The 17,725-nt window shown below is 37.9% G+C and overlaps 1 protein-coding gene across 2 annotated transcripts in view; it reads right to left on the reverse strand.

The window, feature by feature from the left end:
• Nucleotides 1–17,725, reverse strand: part of LOC146500971 (inactive dipeptidyl peptidase 10) — a 135,845-nt gene that overhangs the window by 22,626 nt on the left and 95,494 nt on the right. For both annotated transcript variants that reach the window (XM_085136353.1, XM_085136352.1), the window contains exons 6-12: nucleotides 9,279–9,331; nucleotides 8,929–9,010; nucleotides 5,749–5,869; nucleotides 3,776–3,930; nucleotides 400–497; nucleotides 190–313; nucleotides 57–95 (exon numbers count right to left, since the gene is read on the reverse strand). In XM_085136353.1, the coding sequence (XP_084992479.1) occupies nucleotides 57–95; nucleotides 190–313; nucleotides 400–497; nucleotides 3,776–3,930; nucleotides 5,749–5,869; nucleotides 8,929–9,010; nucleotides 9,279–9,331 (672 nt within the window). The remainder of the gene's footprint in view (nucleotides 1–56; nucleotides 96–189; nucleotides 314–399; nucleotides 498–3,775; nucleotides 3,931–5,748; nucleotides 5,870–8,928; nucleotides 9,011–9,278; nucleotides 9,332–17,725) is intronic.

Consider the following 17,725-nt stretch of genomic DNA (forward strand, 5'->3'; position numbering starts at 1 on the left):
TTACAAAAAAAATGAAGAAAAAAAACATTTAGGATGTCACTGACTAAAGTCCTCACCTGACGATCCAGCCACTTGTCTGATGTCATCACATGTTTCTGAATTGAAAAGATAAATAAGGTTATAAAACCTCTATATATTTACTATGTTTTTGAAGATTAAGGAATTATCGATGATAATTAGGCTTCTAACCTTTGTACAGATGTCTTGTGTTACATCACACAGTGAAAGAATAGACATGTTTTGAGCTCGATTCACCCAGCGCACGCTCAGTCTCTCTTTTGTCACCCACTTCACCATGGTAATGTAGAACTCACTAGGGAAGACAAGCAAATGGTGTCTAAAACAAGCCCGAATCATCAAAATTTTAGTGTTACGTCCTATAAACGGATTAAGTCATACCTTTTCTCAAAACTGTCAGGAGGTTTCAGTTCAGTTGTGAGAGCGCTGCCATCCAGAGTGACAACATAGAGTCTGACAGACGGATTGATTTGGCACATCTAAAGTGAACACACCATAACTTTATCATTACATTCAGGAGCCTAATCAAATCTGATGTAAAAACCCACAATACACTGCACACAACGAAGGGATCGGAGTCAACACTGAGTAATTGTTTGCTATTTTTATATGCTTTCATTTATGCCAATAGGACTTCACAAGGGAATACAATGAGAATATTAAAAAGGTAGACAGCAAACTATGCTGCGTACTGTGCAGCCCCTTGGGCATGTCAGTTGTTTCCCTTCACTTAAGCATCCTTCAAAAATGGAGCTCATTAGTCTATATGACAAAGGAAATCTCAAAAATACAAAGCAACACATCACAAAGATGACAGTAATTTGTCGTAATTCATGTCTTCTCTAATCCTTCACTTTCTTTTCTTGTGAAGATACATTTTTTTGGGGAAAAACTCAATCCTGTTCTGTTGATCACATTTGCCACATAGAGGTAAGACATGATAGAGCAGTAATCTGATGAAATAAGCACATCTGAAAACTAGCAAGAGTAATGTTTTTTATATACTTTCTACTACTGTAACCCAGTAACTTACTACTTTGTAGTTTATCTAACCAGTGACAATCAAAATATTGAGAGATGATTACCAACTGTTTTCTATCTTAAGGTCCCTTCAGCCAAAACCTCAAACCCTCAACAACAACTTTAATGTTCTTAGCTGAGGTGGCCTTGTTATAATTTTGTGTTTAGCAAAGTCATAGTTAACCATTTTAACAATCCATCCATCCGTGCATCCATCCATTTTTTAAGCACTTATCCTGTCAGGGGCTGGGTCTGTGACCCAACATTTTGAGTTTATTTTGTATTTTTGATTTTCTTATGTTAGACTGCATGAATGCAAACTTCTTGTGTTGTTATTTAGTTAGGGTTTAGTTGAGTGGTATTGTAGTCTATGTTTCATTAATGTCTTAGTCTTCATGAGTCTCTTCCTGTTTGTCATGTGTGAGCTCCTTGTGTATGCAGGTTCCCCTTGTGTTTCCCTCTCCCTCTCGTCTCCCTTATCCGTTGCCATGTCCTTCTCCCTGTGTTCCTTTCTGTTCCCCGAGTCTGCCATGTAATTCATGTCTGTGTGTTCCACATCCTATTGTCAAGTTTGGTTGTCATGTCTGTGTCTCTCTATGTTTCCTGTTTTCATTTGAAAAGGTCTAGTGTTTCCATGTTCAGTGTGTTAGTTTTACTTTTACCTGTGGTGTCATGATCATTTGTGTCAGCTGTGTCTCCCCAGCTGTTTCTGCTTCCCTCATTACCCTTCTGTGTATTTAAGTCCTCTATCTCCCTCTGTTCTTTGTTGGGTTGTCTGTTGTCTCCACGTCAAGTCATGTCACAGAGTTTTATTTCTACTGCTCAGGTTCATGTTTCCCATGTACGTGTTCAGTTTGATTCAGTTCCGTCTTTCCCTTTTCTGCTTTTGGATTCGCCGTACAAACATCCCGGCTATTCCGGCCATAAAATATCAAGTTGGAAGGTGGGTGTAGCTTAGCCCTTCCTCTCATAGGGTAAGAGGTAGTATACTGTCTGTACTGGTTGCCAATTTGTCACAGTAGTGAACTGTATCCTATCATATTTGTTACATTAATTTCACTTGTTAATCTTTTTGCAGTTGTTAACAACCAATATACATTTCTTTAGATACCTACTTTATTTGTTCCTTTAGCAGTGAAACCATTAGCAAACCATGCTTTTAGCAAAATTTGCATATGCAACTGTACCAATGCTGGTTTACCTTTAAATATACAACATCTACCTCTAAACTGTTCAAGCACTCACAAAAATCACCTCTGTCAAACTGTAATTTTATATCCCATTTAGGAGATTTGCTTTAATACTCTCAGCACCACAACTGCTCAGCTGTGTTCAGAAAAAGTGTGGCTTCAGTTAAAATCTGCCTGATCACAACTTTAACCATGCACATTAAAAACTTGATTTGTTCAAATATGATGCTAAGGAGTTCTGACTAATGATTCATTAAATCAGGAGTGGGACTGTGCTATCTACTATCAATGTAATTATCAAATTTAAGCATGCTAACATGATAAAATGAGATGATTATTATTAAAAACAACACATAAATGCAAACATTTTTATGGTGAGCTGCTTAGCTTTCAGCTCAAATGACCTGTTTGTACAGAAACTTACACTCCCAAAATCCAACAGACCACACAGGCTGGTTAATGGCTCATTTTTCTCTTAAATTATTTGCCTATAAACACAAACCATAGCATTATCATCGATTGTGGACTGAGTTACGATACAATTCTTGAGACAGACAACTTTAATACTGCATTTCCAATGTGCATCTCTGGGGCATAGTTTTGGCCTTGTTGTTCACACATTGAGGCTGGTCAGGAAAATCTAGCATAGGCCAGAGTGCAGTGTGGAACAGTTTGTCACTATTAATAATGTGCCCATAAAAGACTCCCACTGGGGTGTGCTTTTTTACCATGTATTCACTCACAGAGGAGACACCCACACAAATTTATCCCAGAGTGACTGGCCCAGAGGTATAACTGTCAGACTGCCGAGCAGCATCACTGCTCCCAAAGACAAAATGAACGAGAAAGCAATTAAATCTCTGCTTCATTTAGTCCCATAACATTTCAACTCTGACCTCTCTCAAGGATGTAAGCAACAAAATGTCAATGTAGTGTTTTTTTTATTCACTGAATGGGCAATTCTAAGATCAGGAGCAGTGCTTCATTAACAACACATCTTCCTTCTATTCCTCCCCATCTGTGGTCAGGTCTAAACCAACAAATGAGGTTGCCCTCCACCTTATGACCCTCATTTTTCCTCAACCAATCTCCCATCTAAAAGGCATTTGATACGCTAAACATCCACATCAAGAGATGGGAGGTGTGTTAACTTGCCTTGCTGAAGCGTATCATGCTAGTTTCCCTCCCAGTGCCACAGATCCCTGCAGCCATCCCTCTTCAAAGGGAGCAAGTCAGCGCTAGCATGAATTAAACAACAAAAGGATTCGCTAACCTTTATGGATCAGCTTAAGGAGAGAGCCAGTAGTTGTATTACTGATCGCACCGGTTTGATACAATATAGCTGCAATAAAAGGAACACTATCCTCTTTTCAGATTATAGTGGATTCAGCTGGTTATACAGTACCAACTACTCTAAATGCATGTTATTCTGGGTGGAACAGCACATCTGAGCCTAGCATCAGAGCAGTGATGTCATAAGTTTTTACTACCTTTAATTTTATAATTAAACACAGTGTATACTTCAGCTTGACTTTTATGACTCCCACCTTTGGATAAGGATACTCTTTCCCTCTAGGGTAAAGGGAGCCTGTGAAACGGGGGAGGAACATTGTAGGGACCAGGGAGTCGTTGATGGTGAGGTAAGCCAATCTCGAGCCGTCTGGTGACCACCAGTGGGCCACCTGAGTGTGCAGTACCATCTCTGCAAAGACAAACCAAAACAATCTGAAAGCCCAAGTCAAAAGAAATGGAAGTTTAATTAGTTTTTTTTTAATGCAATGTACACAATACTCAGATTTTAACATCAACTTTTTAAAATTAAATTAAAAGGGGTGAGACTTTAAACAAAGTACAGTTTTACTGCATAAAAATAAAAAGTTTTATTTGCATTTACAGTAAAACAAACTCAAATAATAAAACGCACAGATAATAGTCCTATCAGGTTGGTTTAAACTTAAACTGTAACTGTATCCTAGATCTGCTACAATAAAACACTCATTTTGGTCCTGATCTTTGGGCAGTTGAAGTTTGTATATGAAAAGAAGCTTATTTTTGTAAAAGATTATGTCATGATCCACCAGTGGCTGTCCTGGGGTGTGTTGCTGCCTCCAGTGGTCACCTGATCTTCACAGACATGCACACGCACCTGTGGCTTATCACGGCTGATAAACACCAACCATACTTAAGGAGCCTGGTTGGAGTGGTGTGCCTCACTGGAGCATTGTACTTACTAGTGTTAGTGTACCCTGGCTTAGTCTCTTGTTGACCTCCCTGTGTTCCTGAGTGTTTCTCTGATGTCTGTCTCAATCTCCCTTGTATAGACCTGAACCTGTCTTCCCTGGACCCTTCCCAGTTGAGCATTCACTCTCCAGAGTGAGCGCAGTGTTGGAGTGGACGGTGTGGAATCTGGATTTGGATTGTACATAGTGGAGTGTGAGCGTGTGTTCCCCTTTTCCCACCCCTGGACCTAGCCTTGGAATCCCTGGACCCCTCTTCTCCCCGTCTCACTGTACATATGTACATATCACCGGTGTTGTAAATAAACCCACTTGTTTGATTGCACAGTTCAGAGTCCTGCCTTTTGAGTCCAGTGCCAGCATGCATGACAGATTGCAGAAGACTTAGGTTAGGGACTTCTAAAATCAGTTTGCTTCTGTTGTTACCTCATGTCGATCTCATCAGCAGTGATCTGAAGAACCTTTTGCCCATAAAGAGGTTTCTTTCCACAGCTGCGTACATGTTGCCTTCTTAATAAATGGTTACTGTACATTATTGCACATTACTAAGACTGAGTGGGACTACCACATCCATTTCTCCTATAATTTCTCCGTGATGACCAATGAGTTTGAAATTCAGCATCGTTTTTGTTTTTGTTCTCTACCAGGTAAATATCTGTCTGAAGGTAATATCTGTCTGTTCAGCACTTAAAAAGAAATGTTTTAACATACATTTTATGTAAAACATCAGCAAAGAGCTACACAATGAAACTCTGAAAAGTCTAACACTATAAAGCTTAAAAGTGGCAGAAGGTTTGGACAGAAGTTCTCCGAAGGTTCTTTGAGTGAGTTGAACTAGTTATCATCAAACCTGCAGGCCAGTGTCTGTATTTAGTGGTGACTCGAACAAAATTGCATTGCTGATTGCAGGGGGATGATGAATACACAACAACATCAACAACAGGAAAATGTCTGACAGTGTTTCTGGAACGTTTCATTCAGATTGGCCTGCTTGTTGATGAGGAGATATGGTACATACTTCTTATAATAGCATGTTAATATATGTTTAGGATTTAACATTAAGATAATAATAGAAAAAGAAAAGATAGTAGTACATTAAGTATAGTATAGTAGATTAATATAAGATGGTACAAATCAAACAAAAACAATGTAGTCCATAAAAAATTATCTTTCATTACAAAGATTTCTTGAATAGGCATGCAGAATCTTACAGAATAGTAGCTGTGAACTAAAAAGCAGAAACTTTTCTGTGGCAGTTTGCGACCTTGCAGCCTCATACTTACCCTCATAGAGCCAGTCTGAGATGCCATTGAAGACAACCCCCTCCTCCCCAGATGACGTGAGCCTCCACGAGCTGCTCTGAACATCCATTTGGTAGTAGATGTTGTTTTCAAATATGTACACCTGTGGAATAGAGGAAATAAAAAGTTAATGGAGTAAGTAAACAAAAGAGAGAAGATACCGTAATGTATGAAAACAAGAGAAAGATAATACCAGCTTGTATTTATGTCCCCAAGCTTGATTTATTTCATGAATTTTAAGATGCATTGCTTTTTAGACATGTACTAGTTTTAAAATTATGGCCCAATTTCTTTTTGGGCCAAGGTGATGGAACACCTCCACTGAACAAATAGGTAAAGGATCACTGCGACTGGTCCATTGATAAAAACACACTCAGAGAGTGGCTCATCTAACACAGATAAATATGCTGGGAGAGCTCATAAGTAATGAAAACTACTTTGTCATTAGCACCGTGACACACTGCTGCAGGGCTTCCTGGTGAACAGGTTCCACTGGGGGCAGGTATAAATACTGAGGAAACGAGATAAATATGCTATCGAATGCTTAATTACCTTCCTTGTCTGCACTGGAGAAAATAATGGACTGATTATTCGGTGCATGATGCACGGCACGTTGGAGGCATTACTCACACAGAGAGCTCCAGTCACCCAACAAGATGTCTTTCAGCAACAGCTTGATTAGTGAAACTGACTTCTCCTCACAATAATTGTTTGGTTTAAGGGTAGTTTGTCTGTTCTCTCAAGTCACAAACAATCTTTATTCAGGGTTTTGTTTTGTTTTTTTTCCCCTGCTGAGCAAAGAAAAAATAATATGTGGCATAAATTACAGCAACAATAAAGCAATATTATGTAAGATTGCAAATTAAACATTGCTTTTCACCTTTGTGCATGCATAAAGGCCTGGGGTCCATCTCATTCTGTTCACAGACCTTTCGGTTCTTTTGCTGATCACTTTCTCCACTGATTGTATCATCGTGTGATGTATAAAATATCAAAAACTAGTTTATATTCTGGTCCTGATGGTTTAGGATTTAAATGTTAAGTTAATAGATTCGAGTTTGGGTTTCTGTATTCCAGTATTTGAAGCATTGGCTGTTATTACTTGAGGGTGAATGTCCTAATCTTATGTCTTAACCCTGTAAAACAATGATTCATGAAATAATAAGAAAATCTACATCACTCTTGTCTGTCCAGTTTTCTTCTATATTTTATTTTGTGTGAGTTTCCTTCTCTTTGTGACCACTTCCTGCTTTGCTTTGATAGTTTGCTGCTGTCTCTCGTGTTTTGACTTTTACCTTTTCCCTGCTATTGTCTTGATTATCTTCAACCATGCCTGCTTTCCTTCCAGATTCTCACTCAGTCCTCCTCAGTGTGTGTGTGTGTGTGTATAATGCTATCCTTCCCTTTAGTCCATGTCTTTATTTCTGTCCATCTGTGAAGCATTTGTGTCCTTCCCCTGGTGCTCGATGCTTTGCATTATTTAGTGTGTGGGTTTGGATTTCAATTTTTTTTCTTTTTCTTTTCTTTTCTTTTCTTTTCTTTTTGTTTTTTTTTTTTTTTTGCATTCTGAACTGAATAGCTTTTATTGCATCTTTGAATTCACAAATAGTAACAGTTTGTCCCTCTGAGATCTAGCTCATCATTAATAATAATCATAACCATATACATTTGAAGAAGGCAAAATTGACTTGTTGGGAAAAATGTTAGTTAGCTTTTGATATAAATAAATAAATACAAAAATAAACACCAAAATACTAAATATTTTGATTGCACTGGGGCTAGACTTCACAGAGAAAAATGAGAAAAACAAGCCAATTACAGTGATTTTTTTTCCCTGTAATGACTTATCAAAACATTGACTTCATAATGATCTAAAAGCAACAATTCTAAATGGAGATGCAAAAAAAATCTTTTTCATTTCTGATTGAAAACGAACGACATTATGTTTGCGTCTCCTTTTTTAGCTTGACAATTGATTTGTGTCTCAATTATTTCTAAATGCCTGAAGCCTAAAGCAATGTTAAGAAATTCATGATGGGATGGGATATAGCTCCTTTTCAGTCCTGGTGGTCACTGGGAAAGCTTAAACCTGTATATCAAATTGCATTTTATATAGTTTATGATTTCTGACTCTTCAAGGATGATTTATTTATGCATTGTTTTTCATATCCAGAGGCAGGATTTTATTGTGAATATTTTGCATGCATTTGTTTAACTGTAATATTTATGAGATGAAAAGAATTATGTGCTGGAGTGATCTGTGCTGTGCTGCAATGGCTGAGGAAGAGATGCATACCAAATAAATGCAGACCTGATAAGTTACATTTAACGAGTTGCAATCAGTGGTTAAATAGATGTTGAATAATGGATTGGTTTTGAATGTGTCCAGTTTGAAGCCTTTGCTTTGCTTTGTTTATCTTTCCTTGTCCATACTTTTCTCTTGCTATCATTCTGACACAAGTTCATCTTGGTTTCATCTCTTCAAAGATTGTTTTCTCTTTCTGAACTCTGCAGGCTCTTTCAGATGTTCTCTGGCACACTCTAATCTTGCCTTCTTGTTTCTGAGTGTATCTGGTATTTTGGAGCCTTTTGTAATTCCATTCATAAAAGTATCTCTGGACTGTAGACTTAAAACGATGCACAATAATGTTCATCACTCAGTTAGATGTTGTGAATGGGTCCTTGTTGTGTCCATTTCTTGTTTTAAAGAATGGACCAGATTCTTGATTTTATCACTTTAAATTTTTTGCTATCTCTGTGACAGATTTGTTTAAGGTTTCTTTGGCCCAGTGATTGCATCTCTAACTTGCCTTGACATTCCTGTGGACCTCATATTGAGAGCTTCAGTGAATAACGAAACTGCTCATCAATCAGTTATTCAGTCTTTTTTGAGCCTCTGAAAGTGTGGGGCTGTGTATAAAACCCTTTAACAACAGTTTTACATCAACATTACATTTTTGGTGGACTTCAGGAAGAACAGCTAGCACATTGCTTTAGCTAATGTGACAACCAATAAACCAAGCATCCAGGAAAACCTATGGAAACCAAGGGAATACATCCTGAGGTAAACTAACCACTGAATCAATAAAAGATTAAGAATATAATTCATGCATGGTTGTTTTAAGATTATAGTGACCTTTATAAAGCTCTATAGTCACTTACCAGCTGTTGACCCCGAACACCCCATGAAGCAAACTGGAGCACTGAGTCAGACACCTCCGGAGGATTGAGCTCCCGCACCTCCCTGATGTAATGGTAATGATAAAAGTATCACAAAATCAGTCTAGCAATCACTGACACACTGTCATTGAAATCTCAGTGAGGTGAACATTCGCTCTGCCCTATCAGTTTAACTTTTAACCTATATTATATAAGATTATATTCATCTGTTAAAGATAGCATGTTGACATTTTTGTCCTAAGATGTGTGACACCGGTGCTCTTAAAGGATGTTCAAATGAAAAAGAAATCATCCCATTATATTATTTAGGATTTATTTCTATGTTTCTTTACCTTGTGTATAGATTGTAGAGGAGGTACGATGCCAGGAAAGAGTGCTGGTAGACCTAAAAATCAAACACACAAACAGAAAATGTGATTTTTTTTTTCCCATGAATAATAGCAGCCAAGAAGTCAGCAAATACACATTCTGAGACTAACGTAGAAAACACACCACAAAATATTTTTAACATTTTTCATGGTATTTTAGTCGTCTTTATTCTCTTGGAGACTGATAATAACAGTGTGATATATGCTGTCCATGTGCAAAGACACCAATGCAAACATTTAAATTTGGTGAGGAAACTATAGTCTCCAATGGGATATGGCAGCTGAACTGTTGATTGCAGGGTAGTGCTTTAGTTCTTTTAATTGGTAATTCTGCTTTCATTCACAAAAGAGAACAAAAGTTAATGAAACCTTTTGGCTTTCTATTGAAGCAAGAGAGGAGTCTGAATGTACTAGAAATTTTTATTTTCATGTAAAATGCTGATAATTTGTTTTCCAGGGGTTGACAACTAGTTATTGTTTATACCAAGGATACAGCTGCAGTTTAAAAAAAATGATTTGCTTTTAATCAGTGTGCTTCTGCTTCATCTGTAGACCTGTGATACTTGTGCAGCCTCAAATTCTCTGTATTTAATTGGACAGTGACAGCAATAACACAGGATGTGTCATGGTCCCCGTGTCTGCCCGGCCAGCTCCACAAGGCCACATGTGTTTTGTGTACATTCTCCCCTGCCAGGGCGGAGCTCACTGCAGGCTCCCGCCCTTGGCACACACCTGCATCTCGTCAGGCTCTGATTACGGGTTGGACTCTTAAGGCCGGGATGCAGACAGCCTCACCGCTGGATGATTATGCTAGACACGTTAGTGAACCTCTGCCTCGAATCTTTAAAGCTTTGTAGACTTGCTGCGATCTCCGTGTAATGTTATTTTCTCCTGTGCACAGTTTTTCCCCGGACCTGTGACTAACCTGTTATTTCTACTGCTGTAAAGAAGAAGAGCCAGCGTGTTTGTGACTCCAATCCCGGACCTCCCTTTTGGACCTAGGACCCCTGTTCCCCTCACTGTATATATCTGCACCTGGTGGTTGTGTAAATAAACATTGCTTTCTCCTGAACTCTACTACACCGCATGACAGGATGGTTTCCAGTTTTAGATCAATTACAGTGAAATGGTAACAATGCTTTACTATTCTGTCATAGAACCTATGATGAGAGTACTTTATCACACAATGCAGCTGACACTCTGGGGCAACACGAGCTGTGATTGGATTGCATTAGTGGCACTTAAGCCTGACAAGTGCCATTTAAAAAAATATGAAAACAACAAATTGGTCTCTGGAATAGATTTGTATTGAAGTAATCTGATGCGTCTAATAAATAAAAACTTAAAATCTGACAAAAACTAAGAGAGGATGGAAAACTGAGGAAATATTTGAGAGCAGTGAGAGTAAACCGAAACAAGAAGGTTACAGACTGAATAACTGAAGAATGAACTTTGATTGATTGATTGATTGATTGATTGATTGATAATACTTTATTTATCCCGAGGGAAATGAATGATTTGATATGATGTTTCTTTGATGATTTTGGGGACCAAAGACTTGCACTTATAGTACTTCTATACATTTTATAGTTTATAAATAAGTAGACATGTTCCACACATGATTTTTCCACAATTGTCACCATTGTCATTGTGTTTGTTATATAACCTTGAGTGTTTTTCCTGGTATCTTTTATGTCTCTGTTTGGACTTTTTGGATCATGTTTGAAACTTGTTTGAAACTTTGATCAGCCCGACATTCCTTTTGTTTGATATTATACCTGCAATATTCGGCAATTGGGTCCTTTGTCTACAGTCTACGCACAAACTGACAGCTTGTCCTCACAAAGCAATAGCGTTGTCCTATGATGATAGCACATGACAGAAGTTGTTAGTACATGTTTTGAAGCTGCTTTTCTGCTTTGTGGTACAGTAGTAATGGTGCTAGAGAGTATCCTAGCCCTCTGTGTGACATTAGTCATTAGTCTGCGAAGTTTAACTAAAATGCTGTAAGCAAAACAATAGTCCGTTTCCCACAATGTGTACTATAAATACTACTTGATTTCCCATTTAAAGGTTTCAGATATCTAGCTGTGCAAGACAATTCTGCCATTACAAATATAAATGTGTCAGAATGTAATGTGTGAATAATCTTTAACTGATCATTTATAATTGAAGATAACTAAAGGATAAAGCACAGCCCTCTCAGGAATAATACTGAATCGATAATAATAATATATGCATTTGAAAATCAGAAATATTTTTCACTTTTCAGTGCTCCACAATTCAGCATTTTAGAAATGACCAGAGAAAATCCACTCACAGAGCATTTTATTTAGGATTTACTGAGATAATGGTCCAATACTGCAGTGTCTCGGCATGCTAATCAGTTGCAGCATTAGCATAACAATATTAGATTAAGCACACCCAAGGGGTGATAAATGCTGTAGAGCTCCTCCATTCCCTGCAGTAAAAGCTCAGTTATGTGGAGCCACCAGCCTTCACTCTTAATTTGGACTTTCCTCTTCTCTTTACCAAAGAGAATTCCCCAAGAAGGAAAAAAGAAGCTTCCCCTTCTTCAAAAAAGACGTCAGCATCATTCAGGAGACGCCCCTCATAGGTGACAGCTCTGTGATGACTCCCTGATAAGGCTGTCAGCCAGGGGTGACACATGAGTTGGGAGGATGTTTGGAGAGACTGTTTCAGACAGCAGGGAGGTGTTTGAATGTGCTGTGTGGTAGTGTCTTCTCAGCAGAATGGGGTTACTTGCCACTTGTGAATAATTCCTTTTAGCTGTCTTAGAATATCGCAGTAGTAGAGTTTACTGCTCAATCAAGACTAACAAAAAGCATAAAAAATTAACGGATGTTTTTCTCATACCTGAGTCATCCTGATGCTGTCACAACTTGTGTATCTGATACTGGTACATTAATATGGTTTGCAGAGACATGAGGAAAATGTCTTTAAAAATTAAAAAGATGGATAAAATGTTCAAAATATCAGTTCTTACATGCTGTGGAAAGCACACAAATGTATTTTAGAAGATATTGAGTGTACAAAATCGAACACTCTGTGCAGTTTTTTTCTTTTTTTAATTTCCAGTATGACTGGTGTATTTTAGCCTTGTGACTGATTTTTTTTTTTTGGGAGTTGATCCATCCATTGGTGAGGTCTAACTATTTTGAAAGGCCTGAAAGGGTGGAGGCTTTTGAAGCACAGTGACCTGATCGCCTTCTCTTTGGCGCCTTCTGTTTTTGCCTCTATGAAAGGCCTCAAGGACGATCTAGCTGCTTGTTAAAAGCAAAGAAACACTATGCTCCCTTATCTGAAAGGTAGATATAGGAGAGACAGGAAAATCTAACATTTCAGCAAGAATGTCAGCTTTAACTAAAGTCTAAAGTTGGCTTGATTAAGGCAGGAGTTATTTTGAACAAATTACATTTTCACTCCAATTTGTGCAAAACTATTTTTTTCCTTTCTTCTCCTTTTTGGTAGCTTTGTCAGATGGTAAATAACAAAGTAGCACAGTGCCCTCCAACTGCCACAGGCATTTGCATTGTAATCATTAAAATTCTTTTTAAAAACTCTCAAGGCAAGGGTTAAACAACTATATTGAAAAAAAATCTAGACTGCCAATTCTCATTTGCAGTATAGTTTACATGGTGGCTTCTGAACAGCTGTGCTACTAAAAACACCATCAAAACACAGTCATTAATCAGACGAGCTTGTGGGTTTTTATAAACGTGCTAACAAAGACCATGCGACAAGAAAGACAGTTCGTTTTTTCTCCATGATGATAGACGTTCATTTGTAGTTCTGAGATGTACTGAGCTATTTTTACTATTGATTTGAAAGTAACAAGTGCAGAAAAGACAAATGAGGCTCATCAAATGCATTTCTGCATAGTTTCAGAGATCAACTTTCCTGAATGCTTTTGTAAATGGATGACTGCGGTAATTAGCACTCTTTGCTCACTACACTTCATTAACATGCACGTCCTAGTGAAAAGCAATCGATACTCTGCAAAAATCACCAGCTCAAAAAGTAAATGTACCAGTACAAGTTCTGACAAATGTCCTTTTTAATGTCAGAAGGCTGCTGACCGTTAAAAAAAACAAAAAACAAAAAAAAAATGGGCAGAAATCTATGGAAACAGCAGTATAGTACAGCAGAGAGAGAGAGTATGATTATGATAAATTCACGAGACAACTGGAGACAGTGGTGCGGGGGCATGCCATTACTCTCTATAGATTCAGGCTGTCACTTTCATGATGAACACATCTACTCCGTCCATCTCAGGAGGAGATAGCACCTCTAAATCTCTGTGTCAGTCCCATCAAGCACACAGAGCTCATTATGAAGCCTGCTTAGTTCACCGACACCAAGATGTTCCTGCAGCCTACAGAATGGAAGAGTGAGGTGACACGTAAGATGATTTGCAACAAGCAATTTCACTGCTTTTGAATGCAGGCACAGCATTAGTTTTCTGGTGCGATAAATGAACAGTGTTCCATTTTCTATTATAACTTCTTGCAAGCACCATAAAAGATTCACACAGTTTCTTCTAAATAACAAAGTCACAGCTGCCCTTCTTTTCTAAAAGAAGAAACCAACAGGAACTGTGGAGAAAAGACTGTTTGATGGGCTCAGGTGCACTCTGCTGCTAACAGTAAGCACTATTTTAATCACAAAATGTTCCATGTTTATTGTGTTATGCACTTGATTTTGCCAGTTTGCTGTCAGAGTGGAACTGCAGTCCTCCAGAGATGAAGTGAGATCAGGCAAATGGAAATTTGAATTATGGATTTGTTTGTGGAAAAAATTGAAATTTTCCACATTAATGCTGATTTTTGACCAGATAATTGCTTTATAAGCATATTATTATTATTATATTAATCTGAACTCATTTAAAGATTTGTGAATAGGATTATCATACAGTGTGCCTCAGAGTGTATTATTTACACCATGAATGACTTCAAATATGATCTCTGCTTTAATGGTAATGTTAAAAGATTGTGCAAAAAACATTATTTAGATTTGATTAGGAGCTCCACCTGCTGCTGCATTGAGTGCTTCCATTGTCATGGTATCACTGACTGAGTTAACAGGAAGGAGTTACCTAGTAAATATGAGGTAAAATTTAATGTATTATTGGGGAGCTACCTGAACATCTCATTACCGTTATCATTATAGTGGCTAGTAACTAAACTCAGGAAGAGAATATATTGTATATAGATGTTGGTAACAGGGGAGGAACTTTCTAGAACTGGATGCCTACATTTGTAGGAAGTAATTAAACAGGAGTTACTAACCTGGTCACAAGTATACAGTGCTTGTATTTCCATTCCATTCCATTCCAAATCTGCCTTCTTATTACAGTAGTAAGTGCCTAACAAGATGCTATTATTTACATATATTTATAAAGCAAATAGTTATTCAGAGGCTGTGAAAGGAAGGGTTGCCATCATTTTTTGGTATCAGCAGAGCGAAATGTGCGTTGGAGATAAACTGCTGAGCAGAAACAAAAAAATCTAAGCATCCAAAAGAATACAATACATAATCAGTCAATAAGCAATACTGCATACATGCAGTATTGCACATGCTTGCAGTCACTATACTAAACAGCAGAGTCAAACATACACTGGCACGTTTGTTTGTTGCAGTTATGGACTGAGTGTTGAGGGGGTGTTTGCATCTGTATTCACAGTGAAGGACATGTGGGAGTTGGACATTATTCCTCTCACCTCAAACGATAATGTTTTCCTTATATATCGGGTGTTGCTTGACTCTTCGTGTGTGGTGGCAGACCTGCACCTTTAACTGAGCTGACAGGTTGCCAGAACATGCTGAGAGTGTTGATTTTTTTTTTCCTTTTCACCCCTTTCTATTTTTACTTTCTCTTGCTGGTTAGTTTTAGGCACTAAAATGATTCGGAGAGGGTAGGTAATGATTGCTCTTTGGGTTGCCGGCCCCAATGTGCCATTACACTATGTTTTGTGGTGTGTCAAGCACCACTGTAAGACAAAGGTTAAGCATAGTGGAAAAGATCTGTGGGCCTTACTGATGTTGAAATTTAGCCACGTTCGTTTTAAAATCATAAATTTCCTCTAGCAGGAAATAAATCTGTTGTATTATAATATAGCTATTATTTTTTTATTGTTATTTCAGCTTTGCTTTTTTTAGTTATCTGTTTTTTAATATCATACAATAAGCTGTTGTAAAAATGAAAAAATATATCTCCTCTTTGTGCATGTGCAGAAAAGAGATTCAAATGTAACACACAGTTTTCTTCTTTGTATCAGTGACACTGACACCCACACTGTGTCAGTGTCAAGGTACAGGAGCACATTGTGACCCAATCTGCACACATCGGTGTGGTTAAACATTAGCACAAACCAGAATCAAACTCAATCAGAGGGCAGATGGTTCAGTTGAATTCATCTCAGCAGCAAGTCCCGAAACGTAGATGTTACATTTTCAAGATGATAATCACACAGGTTCAGGTGGGTTTAATCAGATTCTATAACACTTTGAAGAACAGTAATTAAAATTCATAGCTGTAACTTCAGCTGCACAGTGTGGGAACTCTGAGAGCTTTACAGTTTTACAGTTTTCTTCTTTGTATCTGTACACAGATTTTCACCCAAAGTCAACTCTTACAATTTTGTCGCAGATCTTATTTAAGAGTCGGACGTATGTTATCATTTTTTTTCTATAAACTTCAATGTTTACAACATGTAAACAGACTCCAACCTCTTATTCACATATGGGATATTATAAATAATAATTACAAATAACGAACAAATAACAATAACAATAATCAGAATTGGCTGTGAAGATCATTGTAATATTTAGTCAATTCGTACAGGATCGAGATTTTTTTGCAATTAACAATCTAAATATCACAGATAATAAAATGTGCTTGAGGCAAGATATTTTGAAATTTTCCAGCTTAAATGTCAAAAAGCAGATTTACGTTGCATTTCTTACTTGGTTGTTTGCATTCCATTCTCTTTTTAGTTTAGTTTAAATGCCACAAACAATTTAATTGAGATACAGTGGCTTGTAAAAGTGTTCGGCCCCCTTGAACTTTTCCACATTTTGTCACATTACAGCCACAAACATGGATCAATTTTATTGGAATTCCACGTGAAAGACCAACACAAAGTGGTGTACACGTGAGAAGTGGAACGAAAATCATACATGATTCCAAACATTTTTTTTTACAAATAAATAACTGAAAAGTGGGGTGTGCGTAATTATTCAGCCCCCTGAGTCAATAGAACCACCTTTTGCTCTAAATACAGCTGCCAGTCTTTTAGGGTTTGTCTCTACCAGCTTTACACATCTAGACACTGAAATTCTTGCCCATTCTTCTTTGCAAAACAGCTCCAGCTCAGTCAAATTAGATGGACAGTGTTTGTGAACAGCAGTTTTCAGATCTTGCCACAGATTCTCGATTGGATTTAGATCTGGACTTTGACAGGGCCATTCTAACACATGGATATGTTTTATGTTTGGGTTATGTTTAGGGTCGTTGTCCTGCTGGAAGGTGAACCTGATGAAAGACCCACTTTTACGACCTACTGAACAACGCACTGAATGACCACTGAACGACCCATTGACCCACCCACTGAACTGAATTTGGTGTTGAAAAATGTTTCTTATGTCAATTTAAGAGGTGTTAAAACTGACCACTCGATTTTGACCGGGAACACTAAAGTAAGGGGGTGGGGTGAACACAACCGAAGGGTTAATGACATCTTCGGCTTTGTTTGTATTGGCAACATTTAGTAATGATACCAGTATAAGGGGATTTAAATATCAGATTATAGTTTTAATTCAAATATGTCACAATTCACTTCTGACTTCATGGTCCCCAAAGTGCCATCTCCATGGCATCTAATCATAAGAAAAATTATACTGAAGTCACCCAAATTAAAAACATTCACAGCTCAAATAATTACTCTTCTGCTGTTGCTGCTGCACCTCACAATATTTGCTTGCAATGCATGGCAAAAGGTCACTTGGCACATATTTCCATAGACTATACAAATATTATAATTGGCATGTCCAGAATTTGGTCAGGAAATATAAGGAGCTTGAGGAGGGTGATGAAGAGACTCACAAATGTGCAGATTCTGTATGGAAATCATTTATGGCTAAATAAAGTATCTGCTTTTGTGGGCACTCTGCCTTGTTTGCAGAGAGCCAAGAATGGTGGCCAACCCCTTCCAAGGCCCTCAAGTGCAGGGGTGCATATTTAGTTTGTTTCCAGCTAGTCATATACTGTAAGCTAGCCGGGTCTCACTCTTGAGACCTGTCAGGCTTAAGGAGCCTGCTCAAGAGCTTGGAGTCTGACTGGAAGTCCTGGACTGAAGAACTAAGGAGTCCAGCTGTGTGTCACAGCAACA

The sequence above is a fragment of the Neolamprologus multifasciatus genome, chromosome 16 (genome assembly GCF_963576455.1).
Source record: "Neolamprologus multifasciatus chromosome 16, fNeoMul1.2, whole genome shotgun sequence".
Taxonomy (NCBI): Eukaryota; Metazoa; Chordata; class Actinopteri; order Cichliformes; family Cichlidae; genus Neolamprologus; species Neolamprologus multifasciatus.